General features: G+C 41.2%; 2 protein-coding genes across 5 annotated transcripts; one reads left to right on the forward strand and one right to left on the reverse strand.

Moving 5' to 3' along the window:
* Nucleotides 1-302: 302 nt before the first annotated feature.
* On the reverse strand, nt 303-10,744 carry leng9 (leukocyte receptor cluster (LRC) member 9). Of its 3 annotated transcripts, none has more exons than XM_086218302.1 (8): nt 10,602-10,744; nt 10,034-10,147; nt 5,975-6,068; nt 5,397-5,530; nt 4,980-5,306; nt 4,640-4,907; nt 3,785-3,893; nt 303-3,695 (listed from the first exon to the last, which is right to left on the reverse strand). In XM_086218302.1, exons 1-8 carry the CDS (start codon nt 10,669-10,671, stop codon nt 3,033-3,035), a joined length of 1,779 nt encoding a protein of 592 aa, XP_086074428.1. In that variant the 5' UTR covers nt 10,672-10,744; the 3' UTR covers nt 303-3,032. The 3 variants fall into 3 exon arrangements, with proteins under 3 accessions (XP_086074428.1, XP_086074430.1, XP_086074429.1); XM_086218304.1 differs by lacking the exon at nt 10,602-10,744 and adding an exon at nt 10,335-10,354; XM_086218303.1 differs by lacking the exon at nt 10,602-10,744 and adding an exon at nt 10,448-10,560 and having other exon boundaries at nt 305-3,695.
* On the forward strand, nt 10,686-17,993 carry flcn (folliculin). Of its 2 annotated transcripts, none has more exons than XM_086218307.1 (12): nt 10,686-10,949; nt 11,046-11,252; nt 11,405-11,563; nt 11,671-11,892; nt 12,007-12,173; nt 12,257-12,348; nt 14,058-14,221; nt 14,298-14,411; nt 15,629-15,752; nt 15,845-15,970; nt 17,056-17,158; nt 17,262-17,993. In XM_086218307.1, exons 2-12 carry the CDS (start codon nt 11,046-11,048, stop codon nt 17,467-17,469), a joined length of 1,686 nt encoding a protein of 561 aa, XP_086074433.1. In that variant the 5' UTR covers nt 10,686-10,949; the 3' UTR covers nt 17,470-17,993. The 2 variants fall into 2 exon arrangements, with proteins under 2 accessions (XP_086074433.1, XP_086074434.1); XM_086218308.1 differs by having other exon boundaries at nt 11,405-11,551.
* The last annotated feature ends 1,241 nt before the right edge of the window (nt 17,994-19,234 follow it).

The raw sequence follows: 19,234 nt of genomic DNA on the forward strand, positions 1-19,234 counted from the left end.
GGGGCAGAAGCGAACAAGCAAAGAGGGAGGGGGCGCGCTGGTTTTTCTGTGTCACTGAAAGAGAGTGGGGGAAGGGAGGCAGCGAGATAATGCGAGCGAGGGAGCAAACAGTAGCGCGCCAGAGAGCATACTCACTGACTCATATAGCCTATGCATAGTGTACGTGTGTGTGTGTGTGTGTGTGTGTGTGTGTGTGTGTGTGTGTGTGCATCTGTGAGGAAGAGGGTAAAGAAGACATAAAATGCCATTATGTATGCAAGAGTTGCTCAGGGAGCATTTCGGCAGCTTCTGTGGGTCTATACGTTCCACCAAATCCAGGCCATCCATCACAGTACCAATAAAGTATCACTACTCCAAGCATTTAACACAACCAATTTAATATTTAATGTCCTTGACAATATCGAGGTTATCATTCATTATAAAAGCATACAAAGTCTTTGTTCTAGTGGTGCATACAATATTCATCCCAAACAGATTGTATAAATCATGGAATTATGGGCTGCACAATCCTACGACTTTGGTTAATTCATTGCTGTAAAGACAAACATCATCTTCTCCCCCCATTAACAACTAATGTCTGCTTCATAACCCTTGACAGCAGGTCGCACACGTCCTGACGCTGCAGTGGTGAAAGTGTGGCGTCAGAGGTGGTAGCTAACGAAATACAAATACTTCACTGTCGTCCTCTGTACTTTACTTTCCATTCATTTTTTTAAACTAGAGCTGCAACGATTGATCGAATTTTCTGATTATCGATTAAGTGTCTGAGACATTTTTCAAGTGAAAATGTCAAATATTTGCTGCAGTATAAGGATTTGCCTTTTTTTTAATTTAAATTAACTGAGGAATATATGGGGTTTACAGTAACACTTGGAGCTCTGGGAAATTTCGATTGGCATTTTCCAAATATTACTGATCTAATAATAATCTGTAAAAGAAAATGATCGTTAATTACGTTCCCATTTCTGACAACTTTTTACTTTTACCCCCAGAAATACTAACACATGGAAGAGATCCCCAGGGGGAAACCATCCTGTTTACAGCTTCGTTAGACCTGAAGTGTCTTCTTCTGTTGATCGTGAGATTTAGAGTTCTGCTTCTGACGCTGAAAACTGATTCGCAAATTGGAATCAAGTCCTTTGTTTTGGTAAAAATGCTCTTCTGAGTACATTTCCCAGCCTGTACCTTTTCAGTTTGATTTGCACGAGTACTTATACTATTACCAGAGTAGCCGTAGCCGGTGAAATCACTGGTCATTGCTGTGTGGGGAAAACTACAATATGACGCAGAATTTCGCTCATATTATTTTGATTTGATTTCATTTTTTATAACCTGTTGAGCCACAAAATGAACACATCTGTGCTTCTGTTGTGTTCTGGATCCAGATTCTGTCTTGGCTACATTCATTTTTCATTTGCAAATATCAAGATGAAATATAGTGACTGACATTTACACAATAAAACATATAATATTATGTTCCGTTCCTTTTTCTTAACTCTGAGCTCTTTTCTCAGCCTCTGAGTTGTCCTGAATGCGGCATCTGTTCTGAGATTGCAATGAGCTCAACGGTGACGGCTATCTGCTCCTGTAGACGCCTCAAATTTACATTGTCAACCTTATTTTAAGAAAACTAGGTTTTATTCACAATCTCACTGAGACTTATTACACTACCCACAATCCTAAGTAGCGGGGTGAGTAGCTCCTTGCCTCTCAAGATAATTATTTTGTTACTTTTTTTCACTGTTTTTATATTATCTTGTTGCGCCAAATCAAATATTTTGTGTTCGTGTTTCATCTGCACGCCGGCTGGCTTGGTTCCTGGTGTAAAACTCTTTACTTAAGGAATTTGCTGAAGAGTCAATGGAGGAATTGTGAGGGACATTTTCTTGCGGAACTGGAGCCGCTGATGGGGGTGGCGGGCGCTCACTGATGAGCTAAGGAGGAGAATGTTCCTTTAAGACTGAGCGGCCAATCTCTGGCCAGAAAAACACAAGTGAGCACTTACCTCCTGCATCTAGTAGTGGTTCAAGTTTAAGTGGCTGTGTCAGTTCACAGTAGATTGATTGCCTGCATTCCGGTTTATGCATCCGGAGAAATTTAAACTGTACCATCTACCTGCTGGACACTTGCTGTAATGATTATATCACCAGAGTGTGAGTCAACAGTATAGTGACCTGCTAAATGGCGCTATTCTACTTAGGGTGTGTTTTTGATGGTTTCTTACCGTTTGTAATCTAAGCATATGATGTCTCCAATGTAGAGTGCTTTTCTATATACTCATGCTCTTTCTAATTCTGAGTGATAGTCATCTATTGCACGTCTGTCCGTCCTGGGTGAGGGATCCCTCCTCTGTTGCTCACCCTGAGGTTTCTCAGATTTTTCCCAGTTAAAAGGGTTTTCTATGGAGTTTTTCCTCAGTCGATGTGAGGGTCTGAGGGCAGAGGATCTTGTTATGATGCCATGTAAAGCCCTTTGAGACAAACTGTTTGTAAAAACAGTTTAAATACAAATAAAATAAAATTGCCTTGCCTTGCCTTGCCTCAAGTTGTTGCTAAGATGCTAGTTTGTTAGCCTGTGTTCCATGGCTTGGCTGTACATCACTGGATATTCATGGCTAATCTATATTACAGCATTTATCATTGGGGCCATTATAATAATATTTCATTTTAACACACCAAACCACATTAAAGAGCAGCAAAGTGACCAACTGTCACAGGAATCATAATTATATCAAGTCTTGGAGGAACAAAAGTGCATTCTAGCGGAAGCCCACTACCATATTATGACTAAGAGGAACAAGTGTAGAACTACTGACCACATATGAACTTTATTTTGCATCCTTCAGGCCCTCATAAAATGTTTTTAAAAGTGCATCTTAACTGAACAAATGTACTAAATTAAAAATGTAAATTAAAGACACACATCTGGTTGATAAGGCAAGTCAATGAAGCCCTGAAATATTGCACCCACCCAGTCATGAAGTACTAGCATACATAATGCATACAGCATGTAGTGTGTGCAAGTGTCCTCAATCAACGTAGAGTTATTGTGCACATAGTCTCATAAAAATCGGCTACCTCAGGACCATTCACAGAACAAAGGTGCAAGGTGTTGACCGGTAGACGGCCAAAATTCAAACCCCTCCCCAGCTTCAGGTCTCCCACCCCTTCAAAAATCCGTTCTCCCTCTGTGCTCTTTACCTTGGCCAGTGTGAGATGGTAGCGGGGGTTGTAAGAGTCCCTGTGCAGCCAGCCCTCTTTCCTGTAGGCTTCCTGCAGGCCGCTGTTAAGCTGCTGGAGGTGAAGCTGAGGCTGAGGGCTCAGGTACAGCACCTTCCCATTGAAATGTTTTAGCTTCACAGGGAAGGCTACTGCCACCGGGGGGTTGCGATCCAAATGCGCAAAGCGTCGTAGGATCTCTCCAGCAGCTGCTACTTCAGCCGGGCCCTGCAGCACTAGGAGGCAAAGGGTAACATGGAGGGCGGAGGAGGTCTGCCAGTAAGGGGCAGATGAGGGTAGAAGGGTAGTGACCTCCTCCTGCAGCTGCTGGAAACAGTTGAGGATCGCTGGCGTGTTGGCCCTGAAGGCAATGAAGTGTGTGGGCTTTTTCTTAGGAGGACGACCACCACGCTTCTCTGCACTCTGCCCAAGAGGTGATGATGGATTCTGGTTGAGGTTCAGGGCTGAGACAGAACTCTGCAAATAATGAAAAAAACTCAGTGACAAACATGAACTGTAACACCAGAAAAAAAAGCACATATCAGTGTGAGCTGTGCTGTACGTACTGAAAAACTGTCATGGCCTTCCCCACTGTCTTCCCCTTCATCCTGAGTCTCCTTTCTATCCTCCTCTTTTAAGGTCAGACCTTCTTTTTTGAATTCGTTGGCCTTCAGACTGAAATCACAAGTGAAGAATGACAACATATTAATTGATTTTAATGCGTAGATTTCAAACTTTAAAAAAACAACTTTCAACATGAACGTCCTTAAGTTCTACAGAGATGTATCACCTTCGAATGCTGCATCTTTATACTCAGCTGCAGTTGTTTCTTGGTACATGACATATCAATGTCAGATATTGATATATATGATATGAAGCCATGCTTGACCTTTAGCCTATGGCGCTTAGTAACGATACACTGTGTATGAGGATTGTATGTAATCTGTGTGATTCCATCCATTCTAATAATGAGGGAAACTGCTCAGAGCAGAATGTGTAACACCTGCTGGAAGCTGCACTTTGTGTCACAAAACAGTTTGACTGCCATACACGTCACAAAATGCTACAAAAACTCCAGTAAGACTTCAGTCCGACTAAAGAATACATCAATGGCGCACTTCAAAGAGAGCTGCTTACATGTATGTGTGTTATTGAAAGTATCTTACTGTAGTTAATATCAAATATTCTTCCATCCAAGTTAACGCAGCCAGTTGGCAAGCCTTTGTTCATATTTGTATAATGCTAAAGTGGATGCACTACTTAAGGTGTAGTTTCATTTCTTGAATTGCTTCCTCGTCTTCCAAATTCAACAATGCAGACTAAGACTAAAGGTGTCAGAAAGAATACAGAATGTACAACACAGATACTAAAAAGGTTTTGCTCTGAGTTGTTATTTTTTGGAAAGGTGTTAAGGATCAGACCTATTTGCAGCCTCCTCCACAACACATTCTCTGTGTGGTTCCTGAGCAGTGCTGCCTCTACACTTTGGTTGTGCTGAGTCCCGGATGTGAATATTCCTCTCATTCTGCTTCTCTTCCTCCAGATGTGTGCTCTGATTTTGAACATTCTCAATCTCTGTTTGTCCCTCTTCCTGCCCACTAACAGCAGGTGGCTGCTCTTGTGTTGTTTGAAGGCGGTCTTGTTCCAGGGTTAGTCCCTCTTGTTGATCTTGGTCTTCGGGCTGTTTTTCTAGTTGAACAAATGTACTGGGTAAGTGTTTGCTTTTGTCCATTTAGTAAAGGTGGGGCAGCAATAACTTACCCTCTACTTCTCCCTCCCCTCCAAAGGGGGGAGCCAGAGATTGACCAGTAGAGCCAAACACCCTGTCTGTCCTGCTGTGACGGTCCCAGATGCGGTGCCCTCTGTGGGTGAAGTACTGGATCCTGTGTCTGGGAAGGGCGAGCTCAGTAGAGTAATCACAGTCACATGGGTTGGTATCCCAGTTGAAGTCAGAGAAGGGACGCTCCACTACACCAAGGAAGCGATCCATATATCCAACTACAAACTGAGATGCATCCACTGATGGGTCCCACAGGATCCGAGAGATAACGTCATCGGCTGTACGCATGCGAGGCTTTTTGTTGACCCCTGGGGGGCAAAAACAGATACAAACACTTTACAATAATGTAGAGGAATATGAGCAGATGATATGAGGAAACCAGCTGAATGTGGAGTGACCTTCTCTCTCTTTTTCTTTGGGCTTTTTTGCTTTGTTTAAGTTGCCTTTCTTCTTGTGTTTTTCCATTTTGCCTTCATTCTGTTTGTCATCCTGATCAGGAGGAACCATCCCTGAAGGATCGGTGGAAGGGTCACTACGAACAAAGAGTAACACGAGTAACAACTTTTCAAAATATACATGTAAAAATAGGAGAAGTTAGAGGACAGATATTCATACAGGTTAACTTTGATGCAGCTCTCAGGTTAATGTTTAAACTGTTTCAATCTGTCTGTTGTGAAACCAGAATTTGAAAATACACAGGAGAGACACTAACATAACATTCCTGAAGAATTTTCAGCGACACGAAGAAATGTGGCAACAGAGTTTGAGTTCAGATGGCCACTGATCTAATGGTTTGCAGCAGTGGTTAAAAAAAAAAGAGGAACAGTGAGCACTAACACTGTAATTAATTCCAGCAGATAAGGCATGAGTTTAAATTTTTTCAGAGTTGCAGTTACTAAAAATAAATGAAGTGAAAGGAAAATGTGTCATTGATGAATCCTCCACTGTTGTGCTGACAGGGACAAAGCTGGCTGACCTGTGGGACTGACGGCATCTGTGGCCAAAACGGCACTTTCCCATCAGAAAGAACGTACACACGTTGACTCCTTCCACTTCCCCTTCTGCTGATTCTGTCAAGGATAGAGTGACAGAATGAATAACTATAATAATATGAAGAATAATATTAAGGGAAAGGCCTGATTCTGTTTTTAAACAATACTGAATATTAAGCCAAGGAGGTTGATATTCAGTTGCAGGAAATATCAAAATTTCAGTGCCAAAATTTACAGCAGTAACACAAGGCTGCCTTGACATTAGCATCTGTTTAATGGAAAGTTTAAAAACAGAAATTTTGTTTCGTATTAAAGTGCCCAGCAGGTTTCCACTGAACTGAATGAAATAATAAACCCGCGAAAAAAACCAACAGTTTCCTAGAAACAATCCGTTTTCCTGATGCATTCCTGATCAACAATGATAATTTTATTCATGTAACATTTTATAAAACACTTAATGTGATGGTAAAACTAGACGGCGCTTAAAGAGTGCAAGGTGAACTCAGTAAAAGCTAATGTATAAATGCAGGTTAAGAGCTTATTCAGTAAATGATCAGCTAACACGTTAAGCTAACAGCTCTGCGGAGGTTCAACGTAAACTCTGTCAGTTTATTAAACTTCCTGTGGCTGGATGTTCTCTGGTTAGATGGTCCATTTACACCAACCAGCTGAATAAATAAAGATATTAGTACACATTCATGTCTGAGTTTCCAGTTCTTCTTAAATATGCGGTTGAGCTGCAGCGTTCCCTGTTTCGGAGTCACTCAGCATGATTGCTCTGGAGGACGTCCACATACGCCAGATCCAGTTGTGGAGAAGGATAAGACATCGGAAACTATAATCTCTTAAATGGTTCTACAGGGATTCTAAGTCTTAGAACAAAATGTTAAAATATTTTCAGCTGGTGTTAACCACAGACCTCATTTCTGGCAGTGCAATGAAAGCTCACTCAGAAATCCAGCTGACTTTGAGACAACAGAACTGAACCTCCAACAGCACTGATTTAGTAGTTAGTCTGAGCCAAACTGCTACCACCCCTCAGAGTGATCAACCACTCTGGAATCTGGAGCAAGTCTGATGTTACACAAACTCATAAAACTATAAATAAACCACTGATCAGTCTGAAGAGGAAGTGAGGATTATGTGTACAGCACTATATTTCCACTGATGTGTAAAGTAACAGGTGAGAATGACTCGGGAACTCAGATGTCATCCAAGGACCTGGCTGCCTGTAAACTTAGATACCACACACCCTATAGGCCCACTTCCAGATTAGAGAATCATCCACTTTTATTTTTGGACTGTTGGTTAAGGACTCATATGGGACATCAGTCGTCCCTTTTTGTTGCATTACTTCTTGATTTCTTGCCTCAGTTGTTGTTTTATTTTGAAGCTCCTCCCTACTGTGTCTGTGTCACACTTCTGGTCTCTGACACTCGTCAGCCCTTGTCAGTCTCAGACCTGCTGCCTGCGTTTCTTGCCCAGTCAGCGCCCTCTCTGCCTTCGTGTTCTCCCACCTGCTTCTTGTTACTTGATTACTTAGTATTTAAGATCAGTTTCTCAAATCAGCTTCACTGTTTTTATTTCCCTGCCTGTTTGTTCTCCAGTCTGCTGCCTACCAGAGTTTTGTATTTGAGTTATTAGTTTTAGCAATATTATATTATATATATTTCCCCAAGCCCTGCCTGCCCTTCAGGTTACATATTCGGTTCCAGCTCCACACCACAAGACTGACAGTACTCACACACAAATCTTTCAACAACTGGCTGTAGTAACTTCCTTCCGACAGAGGTAACCAAGTTCACTGGAAAACATCCAGCACAATATCTCCCTACAAGTCACTGTGGTTCCGGATAGTGTAAACTCTAAAATGAAAAGCCTTCTATTTTCTTCTGAAATTCTTTGGATTTCAGTCCACCGTGATAACTGGAAGCAGACGGTGAACCATCTCACATTGGATCTGGCTGTCAAGAGCCAAACAATTGCTCGTCTTGACTCACTTCCTGATGGTTTTCCCGCTAGACGCAACTCCAAGGGACAGACGAGCAACTTTTTTTGTTGAACCTCATGAGGGAGATGTAGCCACTGATAATGTCAAAATTACCAGAAGTGAATCCTTAAAGTTACCAGAAATGATTCCATACTGAGACATTTTGGCGCAGGGCTCAACCCTGTTTCAGTTACTTTGAAAACATGTACACAATACACATCATTACCTCGCTTACAAAACATTTATGGAGTTTAATGTTGTGGTACTGTGACCTTCAGTGGGTTCTATTCTATTAATGTGTAATGATAAATTACATATACATACACACATATAGTACATCCATCGTCATCTTCCGCTTATTCCTACACATTAAGGGTCGCGGGGGGGCTGGAGCCTATCCCAGCGTCAACGAGCGAGAGGCGGGGTTCATCCTGGACAGGTCGCCAGTCCATCGCAGGGCCAACATAGAGAGACGAACAACCATTCACACTCACAGTCACACCTACGGTCAATTTAGAGTCTCAATCAGCCTCGTCCCCAATTGCATGTTTTTGGACTGTGGGAGGAAGCTGGAGTACCAGAGAGAACCCACACAGGAACAGGGAGACTCCACACAGAAAGATCCTGTTCCCCAGCCGGGACTCGAACCCGGAACCTTCTTGCTGTGAGGCCACAGTGCTGACCACTGCACCACTGTGCAGCCCCCTATAGTACATATACAGTGTTTTTCTAGGTACTCAAGCACAATCAATAAGAATCAGAGAGGGGAAAAAAACAGCAAAAACAAAAAACAGTGGTCAACAGAATTTTGAGGAGGTTTGAGGTGAGTGAGGAAGAGTCATGGATGTTTTATATTACGTATCAGTATTCTGACTTTCATCAGGTTCAATAAAATGATATATTAAATCATGTTAATACTTTGTACTTCTGTATTTTATTTATTGTTTGTTAATGTTAATTCCTTGAAGTGATTTTTTTTAAAATATCTATTCTAAATTATATTCCAACTGTCCCATCCATCATCCATCCATCCATCCATCTATTTTCTCTACCTCTTATCTGTTAAGGGTAGCCCTGTAACCCTGTCCCAGCTGACATTGGGCGAGAGGCGGGGTTCACCCTGGACGGGTCGCCAATCCATCGCAGGGCCATCAGGAGCAATTAAGGGCTCAGTATCTTGCTCAGAGACACTTCGATACGGTCACCGGGGGAAGTGAGTATCGAACCAGCAACCCTTCAGTTGCTTGACAGCCACCCTACCTCTGAGTCACGCTGCCCTCGTTTTCAAGACTGCCTCCCTGCAAATTATTTTAAGTTTTAACAAATTTATCATATGAGCTGTTTTCCTTTTATTGATGTCGTCTTACCCTTCCTTGCCTTTATTCCTACTTTATCAGTCATGACATTAAATTATCCTTCATTTTATCATTCCTTTACTATTCATTTATTCTATAAATCTCCTTTCAACACTCAGTCTTTTATTTAACTCATTTAAAGCAAAATTTTAACTTTCAAATTTCTTTATCTAATTTAGTCACATTCTATTTTTAATCCCTGCCATTTGCACAACAGGTTAAATACAAATAAAGTCTGACTGACTGATAAAATATAGTATCATATATCAATGAAGGTCTGAGTACAGAAACATTATTTTCTATATTGTACTGTCTGACTTGTTTGCTTGTGTTATCGATGTGTGACACCAACCTGCTGGGGGACTACGGATGAGAAGCAGCCCATGGCTGTAATCTGACATATCTACATTTCATTTAACAACACATCTGTCGCTCTACAGGGATGCAAATGCACCACCTCCAACAGATTTTGCAATGTAACACTAGACTTTTTTACTTGGATAACAATTTTCACAATCCATCTTTACTGAGAAAAAATAAATAGGATAATATGATTGATGCTTCATTTTTTTTTAAAAATTACCAAAATCTGACACATTATTAATCACAAATTTAAGGCTCCTGTGATTTTGACACTGTACCTGGTCATACTGTAACCTTTAGGAGTAACTGGCCACAACTGAACAGTGGGGTTTTACCTTGAGGATCAGCTGGCCCCTCAGCCTCCGGACCGGTGGGGTCCATCTGGACATCATCTCTCAGGTCCTCGATAGAGGTTTGGGACACGTTTGAGCAGCCCGAATCCATGAAGTCTATAAGTTAAAAGGCAAAGTTTCTAAGATTTCTGGTAACAGTGAAATTTCCTGCTACAGACACCTTTAATTGTCTGTCGTTGGAAAGTGAAAGACTAACTGAAACGGACGCGCCTAAAACTGGAAAATGAAGTTCTCACGAAGACGGTGGCTAATACGGAAGTAACCGTCAGATAATTTTACCAACCTTCAATTCAATAACTCATAGATGACTTCAAATTATTATTAGAACCAAAACGTACAATATAAACCTATAATGAAGTTTTTTTTTTTAAAAAAAAAAAGGTTTTTCATACTGACCAAAGGAGCCAACAGTTTCGACAGTACAATGACCTTTCACCCGTTTGTTGTGTTGCGAGGCTTATGGGTAATGTAGTATTTTTTCTGTCTTTCATCGATACAACACAAAGACTAATACAGTAAAATCAGTAAGGTCTTATTTTAAAATACTTACATGTGAAAATACTCCAAATGTTTTTAAAAGCCACGATTAAAATTTTTGTTTTAACTGTGACGTACGTCATCTGCGCTCGAACGCGTGACTCTGCGTCACATGATTTGTTGTTGGCAGGTAGTAGCAGCTGCCCAGGAGAGAACAGTAAGATATGTGTATGATATCTCACTAAATTTGAAGTACTGAGAGTGACTGAATATTGAAAAGTAGATTTTAGTTAGTTTTTCACGACTGACTTAAAATGCTGCCTTTTATATAACCGCTATCCGGACTCCGCGACTAATGAAAGTCCTTTCATGAAGTAGCTTTGTGAACCGGTCATGTGTTGAACGCGGCTCTGCACTGAAGGTAACTGCTCGTTATTATCTAGTTCCCAGGTGTGACAGGATTTATGAGTAGAAACGAAAACGGACTCATTCACAACACTAAATGTCCACTGTTTAGATGAACGCTCTGGTGGCTCTCTGTCACTTCTGTGAGCTCCATGGCCCCCGGACATTGTTCTGCACCGAGGCTTTGCACCCTCCGTCCCCGTCCCCTTCCTCCCAGGCAGGCGCTCCCGTGCCTGGAGACAGAGATGGTGACCGCGAAGGTGAAGGGTTGACCATGAGGGCCAATAGCTCAGCCACTCAGAGAGGAGAAATGTGTGAGGTGAGTTAGGGAGGACATGTCAACACACCACCACTTAAACCAACTGTATCCTTTCCTCTACATAATCACACTTGAACCTTCTCTATCGGATGAGTCAAATCCTTTATGAATTATGTCAGAGTGCACATTTTTCTCTTCCCCTTGTCTAATAGGGATGTCGATCTCTACCCGCATCTCACCCGGGCTTTGTGAGCATTGATGATGAGACCGGTATACGTTTCCTGAGCCACCAGCATCCACGACAGCCACAGCTCTTCAGTGTTGTCCGCCAGGCCTGTGTACGCAGTCTTAGCTGTGAGGTAAACGATGACGTACGTTCGCATGTATGTGTGTGTGTGAGTCACACATCTTGCACTAAATTATTATTGTTTTTTTTGTTCCTCTGCCTCCTCACATTCACGTCTTCCTCTTTTGTCAGGTGTGTCCTGGACGTGAAGGGCCGATATTCTTTGGTGATGAGCAACATGGTTTTGTGTTCTCACACACTTTTTTCATCAAAGATAGTCTTGCCAGGGGCTTCCAGCGCTGGTACAGTATTGTCATGGTAGCCATGGACAGGATCTACCTTATTAACTCATGGCCTTTTCTGTTACGCCACCTGAGACTTACAATACAGAGCCTGCAAAGCACAGCCCTGAAGGTAAGGTGTAACAAACACAATTTTATTCTCCTCAAATATGAAGGTGTGCTCTATAGACATTCACCTGCCTAATATCAAATGACTGATGTGTCCTGGCTTTGACTTGTCCATCAGGTGTTTGACAGTGAACAAGGCGTTTGCCCCCAGCGAGCAGTGAGGATGAACAGCGTCTTCTCACCTGCAGTTTTTCCACACCAGAGGAGTGGCAATGCCGCCCGGTCATTAACTTCGCTCACGCAGCATCCCAACCTGTGGGCCAGCCTGCACTCCTCCTTTAGCTGGTGACTCATTTACACCGTTAGACAAACTATAATGTTGAAGTTCTTGTCTTTTTTCTAGACATGTGGTTTCACTGTATCCTCAGGCTGCTGAAGGCCTGCGGTAGTCGTCTGACGGAGAAACTGCTGGAGGGAGCCCCCACCGAAGACACTCTGGTGCTTATAGAGAGACAAACAGGTAGAAAAAAAGGTCTATGACTCCACAGAGTGGTTTTCTTTTCTGCCACACTGAGATAATCCATTATTAACCCAACAGACGGGGATCTGTTACCTGTGTTTGTTTAGCTCTGGAACCTCTGTTGAAGCTAATCACCGTTTAAAGGGTAAACATCGAGATTTGTCCAGTTTCCAAGAAGAACTGTGAAATGCCTCAACATGTCCTCCAGACTTGATGCAGGATGATGTCAGCAGATGTCATGTGTTTGCACGATGTGGCATCACCAGATTCCTCCTGTGAAATTCTGATTCATTGGATCAGCCAGTAAGCTGACATATAGCCAAAAAAACAGGCTGATTCATTTAAGCAGCTGTCCTCAGGCATACTTTATTTCCTGAGAGAGTTTATGCAAGTTTTAGTCAAGATTTGGAAAACGAGTCAACAATTTACTATGTTCCTATTGTTATAGCTCTTTGTTTGTGGAACCTAGATAACTTGAACCCTAATTATTCCCACTAGGGTTGTAACGTGATCACTCACTTGGGTTGTGCCCCTGATAGCAGGGAAAAAAAACTGTGGAGGGAATTGGAAGAAAGTTAATGATAGAACTAAGGCTGACGAACAATAAATTCAATTTTGGTTTTGATGCAGATCTCATGACATCATAAAGCGCTTACTAAGTTCCCCCTTGAGTTAATAAAGTACTTACAACCGAATGGTATTTTAAATTAATTTAAATTCTTCTCTTGACTTGTGTAGAAAAATGCCCAAATCACAAAATTAAGGGCAGGGCTTCCTCTGCTGTCATTCAAAACAGAAGCAACTTAAGTTGTTGCCATGTTCTTAGAGACTCCTGCATACCTTAGTGTTGTACTAAACCAGCACTGTGACTAATGAAAACCACTTAAGTCTGAATAATTCTACAGCAATAATACCATGATATTCCATTCATATTGAATTAGTTCAGTTTTGTGAGGTCTGACCAAGAGGTATAAAGTTTGAATGAATAAAGTTTGAATACTAGGTTCCATCCAAACAGCTAAAGCGCAGTTAACAAGCGTCAAACTTTAGTAAAAGACAGGGCACGGGCTGAATTGTAAATAACTAAACACATTCTGTCAACACCTTCCATTGGTTCTTTATTTTATTTAAAAATATGTTCATATACAAATAATGCACATTGAAACCAGTGTTGCTTTTATGGGTATAATTGTAATAAATAAGACAATTTTTTGTCATTTTGTTGACGACAAAAAATCTGTCCACTAACACCGGAAATGATTAATAAAATTATTTTTTGGAGCAGCTATATATATATATATATATATATATATATATTTTATATATATTTTATATATATATATATATGAAGTGTTTAAAAGTAAAAGTGCATTTTCGTATAAAAAGTTGTTGTTTTTCCTAAAAATTAGAAGACAGCCCAGAGTCAACCTGATACTGGAGGGGGGCTTTTCCATCGTGTGCTGGCTTGTCTTACCAGCAGTCTGGTGGTGCTGTTATTTCAAATAGTCGTGATTAAGCAATGAGATTGTTTGGGAAACGGTGGTGCACAGTAATTGTTCAGATCGTATCCTATTCTGTATTAAGTGAGTTACACCGTTTATAGCCAGACCTTTGTGATGTTTTTCTGTGGAAGTTCCCCAAAAGCCTTATGATTCTTAAAAACATGCGGTCATCATTGTTTCTTACTTATGTCCCCGTTGTTCCAAAAGAGCAAGAAGAAGAAATGAGCTGCTGGGAGGGAGCAGAAGGAGGTGGGGCTAAATCGCAGAGGCACCAATCAGAGAGCGATCTGGGCCATGACTTCCTGTGTGATGATGCAAAATTAGATGAACTTCCTGGTCCAAAGTTTAGGTCGCTCAGGCACTTGAGACAGGTAAACCTGATACCTAGTTAAAGAAAATGACTTCCTCAGTCCTCAGTTAAGCATTATAGACTGATTTGTTCTGCAGGTCATCGGGGCTGCTGAGTTCCGGCAGCTTGTGTGGCATGTGCTCATGGGAAATCAGGTCATATGGAGAGGTGCAGACCCTGGGCTCATCCAATCAGCTTTCATCGTGCTAAAGGTACTCTACCAGGCTGCTGCTGAGAGATCGTGATATATGATGATGATGTGTCATCAGTTAAATTCAGTGAACGGTGACAGTGACACACTCTCACAATCACATGTTTAGGATTGGAAGGGTTTTTGATGAAATGTAATTCATTAAAGATTCCTAATCCCCACTTGAGCTCATTTAAGAGATTGTTAGAAGATTAGAATTTGAAAAAAATGTTCTAACAAACAGTTCCTGCCCAAGAACCTGAAATACTGAGCTGAAGTCACATATCTTGAAGTTTTCTTTGCCCGTACATGCATCTCTGACCTCTTTCTGGCAGATTCACAAACAAGATAGAGCATGCCACTGTTTTCATTTTGAAGTTCCTGGTTTTTACCTGTGAAATAATTGAGTTTAATCTTTCTTTTTCCGTTCAAATGTAGTTTAATAACATTTTCAGCAGCTGAATACACAGTTGTGCCGCTGTATGAATACTGCAGCCTCTTAATAGTCCACGACAATAGTTTTAGTACCAGTCAGCCAGCATGCAGGATGCCAGGATCCTGAAAGGGAAATCTGCCAAATGCTCCAAATCCTCATGCCATGAGTCACCTAAAATAAAATGTTATTGTGCAAAATCTATCAATGCAGGTGGGAAATGTTTTAGTTTTTTTTCCCTCTCTCTCTCTCTCTTTCTCTTATAAGTACCAGATGAAGTTTAGACACAACAGTTGTTTGGCAGCATTGGTGTATCCTCAGTGTTGCATCTGTCTCCTAAATGAGTGACAATTTTTAAAGCAACTTAAAAAAAAAGTGCATTGAACTTCACAGAATAACCGAAATAAAATAACCGTCTTATGACCCCGTTACTGAAACCAACAGATTTAGTTTGATAGGATTGCAAGGCATCTTTATGCAACCGGAGAACATTTGCTAGCTAGCAGTGATTAACACAGGCATGCTGATGTCAGAAGTTACCGTAACTACGATGCTAAAAGGTCATTTGAAATCTCAGGTTTCTGAAGCCTGGAAGTGACGGCCTGTTGTTATTTACAACAAAGCAACGAGGAGGCAACCTCCCATTTTAAACAGACGAATCAGACAAATCAAATAGACCCACTTGAGTTTGATTAACCCTCTTAATTCTTAACACCACCAGGCTAAACTTAGCTTATCCTTTTATATTCCTCTTCAATGCAGCTAACCTTGTTTATAACATGAATTTCTGCTCTGTATCCTATCAGTCTTTGCTCCCAGTCGGTTGTGTGCGCTCAGTGCCGTACAGCGCTCAATACGAGGAGGCCTACAAATGCAACTTCCTGGGTCTCAGCCCAGATGTTGCTGTTCCAGCCCACGTCAGCTCCTCAGGTAAAGACGAGTCTCACATTGTTGGATTGTACAAAACAATGTCACAGGCCTCACCAGTTTGCTGAGTAGACCTTCTCTGTGTTGTCCCGTAGAGTTTTCTGTGGTGGTGGATGTTATTGCAAAGACAGGCTGTCAGACCGCTGCCATCACTGAGGATAATATCTCTGCCCTGTATCAGTTCACCATCAGCAGTGCCAACACACAGCCTACAGACAGGGGTAAGTTACTGTGATTAAATGAACTGCAGTATTCAGAGTACTTGACAACGCTGCCCTGGTTTCCATTCAGCAAACTTGTCTGCACTTGACTTGTTTAAAAAATAAAGGATGAACTCCAAACAATGTTAGGAGGGCAACATTCCAGAGGGAAATATAGGGATGTGATGTGGGTGTGTGCCTTCAGTCGTTAGTGACTCATGTAATCATTGCCATTGAAATATTCTCTTTGTTTAGAATGAGCTCAGTTGTCAGATGATTGCTGGTAAAATAAACTTGCCCGAACATAGCTGCACAACACTTTCAGTGCAGCCAAAAGGGAAGAGAGCATGAGTTTTGGGGAAATTAGCTTTTTGTTTCTCCTACCCAGATCCAGACCACAACATTGACACCCTTCCCTCCTCTGTGCGTGCAGCAGGAGTCCTCCTCATCCTCTCTCAAAACGCTCTCTTATTGGTAGTAGCAATCGCTCGTTTAGTCTTCAGCAAACGTTTAATTTTGTTTGCCGAAAAGTAAGAACAGGCCCGTTGAGGTGCCACATCATATCACTGCACTTGGTGGTTTTCTACGGCAAAGTAGATCCAACTGTGTGTCTGGTTCTCAGATTACAATATATCTGACCTTTCCAAAGTCATTTCACATGAAATAAACGCTCAGCCCTCGTTATAGTAATGCAGATGAATACTTCTGGTGAAAAGTGTATTTGACAACTTCTGACAAAGGATTGCTAGCCTGCCCATCCACTACCATTCATTGCGCTAAGCTAACTAGCTGTCAGCTGGTCCCTGAGGGTCTCGGTTCCTTAAAACACTAAAGGTATCCATTTACTTGTCTGGCTCTTGCGAGTGTGGTGAATGTGTGTATTTTACAAAAAAAAAAAGTCTGTGTGTTCCTTTTTAAATTTAGTTTCATTAGAAACGGAGAAAAAAAATTTATGTTGATCCTCCTGAATCTTGACATTGACATGTTCTTTTTGTTTTTTTGTTTTTCATTTATGTAAAAATGGAATTATGCATGGAAAATAAGTGGTTCCTCAGCTGAGATCATGTTGACAAACAGATGATTTGAGTCCTGGTGTTCTTCTCCAGGCCCGACATTACTGAACAAACTGGAGGTGGCTCTGTCTAACGAGAACTTGTCCGTGGACGTGGTGTCTCACTGTCTCCTATGTCTGAAAGAGGAGTGGATGAAGTGAGTAACATTGGCTCAGTCCATGATGGAGATCACTTGAGTTGGAGTAAATAATTAATTTTGTATATGTAAGCTCCCTAACAGCACCTACTCACTTTTTCAGCAAAGTCAAAGTGCTGTTCAAGTTCTCCAAAGTGGACGGGCGAGGAAGGGAAGACACACAGAAGGTTCTGGCTCTTCTTGGCACCACAGGGCCGGGCGAGGAGGACAACGTCAGGCTGCTCAAATTCTGGATGACTGGACTTAGCAAAACCTACAAGAGTCACTTAATGACTGCAGTCAGGGGAGGAGAGCGAAGCCCCAGCCAGTGAAAAAGACGGAAGTGGGGAGGGGGGAATTCTGAAGAAAGGAAAGTGAAAGAAGCAATCTTTTTATCTCTTGTTTTGTGAAGCATTTTGGACTTTTAGTGGATCATAGAGGGAGTGTGAATGGATGAGAGAGATGATGTAGCTCAGCCATGACTGTCTTTCTAAGTGATGAGGGATCTGTTGTGTTCCTGACCCTGATTATTACCCAACACAGATTAACACATTCACTGGGGATGATGTATGAGGTTTTTCATTCGTGGAAGGGAATTCTTGTAAAAGATGTCTTTATACTAATATGTAAAGTTTAATTTATTTAGAAAAAAGGGCAGTTTACTGTTTTTACTGATGTACTAAAATGAAATAAATATAATGGTAAACCTGACATCTTTTTTTTGTGTTAATTCCACAATTGGCTCCATCTTGTGGTGAAGAGGAAGAACAAAGAGGGAGTGAAAGAGACGTGGAGGAGGAGAGCAGCACTTCTTCCCAGCCAGCTCCCACTCATTTGTTTGAGTGTCTGCCAGCTAACAGATCTGAATTGGTGCAATAAAACACTTTTTTTTCCCCTTTTTTTGTGTTCTGGTGTCTTGAAAACTACAAACTACAGAACGCGGCTTAATACAGCAGACCACATCAGCAGGATTTGGCTCATTAATGAGCTCGTTCAACACTGATCCACTCAAAGTGCTTTTTTTTCATACCACAGTTATGTGAGCCTGTTGCTTTGCTGAAGTTTGCAGACTGCAGTCAATAAAATTCAGCAACATACGGCTTTGCTTAAACTTGGGGGGGCTGTTTTTTTTTTTTTTAAATACACATACCTCTGTAGTGATTGTGTAAAACCTTGCAATGTGGTTTCAGGTTTATTTGTAGCGTGCTCATTAGTATACAATGAAAAGGACTTTGCGTGTGTTAGGTCAGCGGATAAGAATACTAACAAAACATAGGAGTACAAGGGAGCTCATAGAATAGTAGACAAAAGTGTCTACAAAGTAGTACAAAATTAAAATATTCATAGTGGGAAAAGTGCACAATTCATTCACTTTTGTAAAAATAAGAGTGCACATAAAATAATTCCTTGATAAAAGTATCCTAAACTATCCTACAGGTATCTAAAATACTCAACCACAAGAAGTATTTGATATTTAGTTTGAGTACTGTTTGAGTCCTTTTGAAGTTGGCAAGCTTCAAATTTAAAAGTAAATTATCTTCATTGTTTAACAGTCAATATTTCTCTTCAAAGTAACTGATGGTTCTAGATAAATTAAATGAAGTCAAAGTACAAGGTTAATGCAAATAAGTAAGGGTATGTATTGTATATATCAGCACTACAGAACTTGAGTCAAAATACTTGCTGTGTACTGTGGTGTGACAAGTGGATGTTTAAAAGCAGAAAGGAGTTCAATGTAAATTTTAGGGGTTCGATTGTTGTACATCTGGCAAGAAATGACTGTACTTCTCCACAATTGCATGGCTGCAGTTTTATCTTCCTGCTAATTTTTGTTGTTTTTCCGTACCAAACTCAAATCTGGATTTCATTTTAACTACTACAAAACTTAATTTGCAGCAGCAAGCAAATGAGTTGCATGTTTTCTTCAGCAACTTCAAGTGATGTGTGAAACAGGAAGGCAGCGCAATGACTGACACAATTTATACCCATCATTTAGCCACATAGTAGAGGTGAAAAGGTTCCAAGTTAATTCCTCCTTTGGGAATGATTAGTTGCTTGCTCGTTTCCTTTTGGCCTTTCAGTGGAGATGGAAATAAG

Source organism: Aulostomus chinensis, chromosome 11 (assembly GCF_037954235.1).
Source record: "Aulostomus chinensis isolate RoL2024-O1b breed Wild chromosome 11, RoL_Achi_v1.0, whole genome shotgun sequence".
Lineage (NCBI taxonomy): Eukaryota > Metazoa > Chordata > Actinopteri > Syngnathiformes > Aulostomidae > Aulostomus > Aulostomus chinensis.

Bases quoted from the DNA above. Each gene is read 5' to 3' on its own strand.
- flcn (XM_086218307.1), top strand. From the start codon at position 11,046: ATGAACGCTCTGGTGGCTCTCTGTCACTTCTGTGAGCTCCATGGCCCC. The intron at 12,174-12,256 runs GTGACTCATTTA...CTGTATCCTCAG, and splicing joins CTGCACTCCTCCTTTAGCTG to GCTGCTGAAGGCCTGCGGTA. The intron at 12,349-14,057 runs GTAGAAAAAAAG...TTGTTCCAAAAG, and splicing joins GCTTATAGAGAGACAAACAG to AGCAAGAAGAAGAAATGAGC.
- leng9 (XM_086218302.1), bottom strand. From the start codon at position 10,671: ATGACGTACGTCACAGTTAAAACAAAAATTTTAATCGTGGCTTTTAAA. The intron at 3,894-4,639 runs GTCTGATCCTTA...TTGTGATTTCAG, and splicing joins GTGGAGGAGGCTGCAAATAG to TCTGAAGGCCAACGAATTCA. The intron at 3,696-3,784 runs GTACGTACAGCA...CATTATTTGCAG, and splicing joins AAGGCCATGACAGTTTTTCA to AGTTCTGTCTCAGCCCTGAA.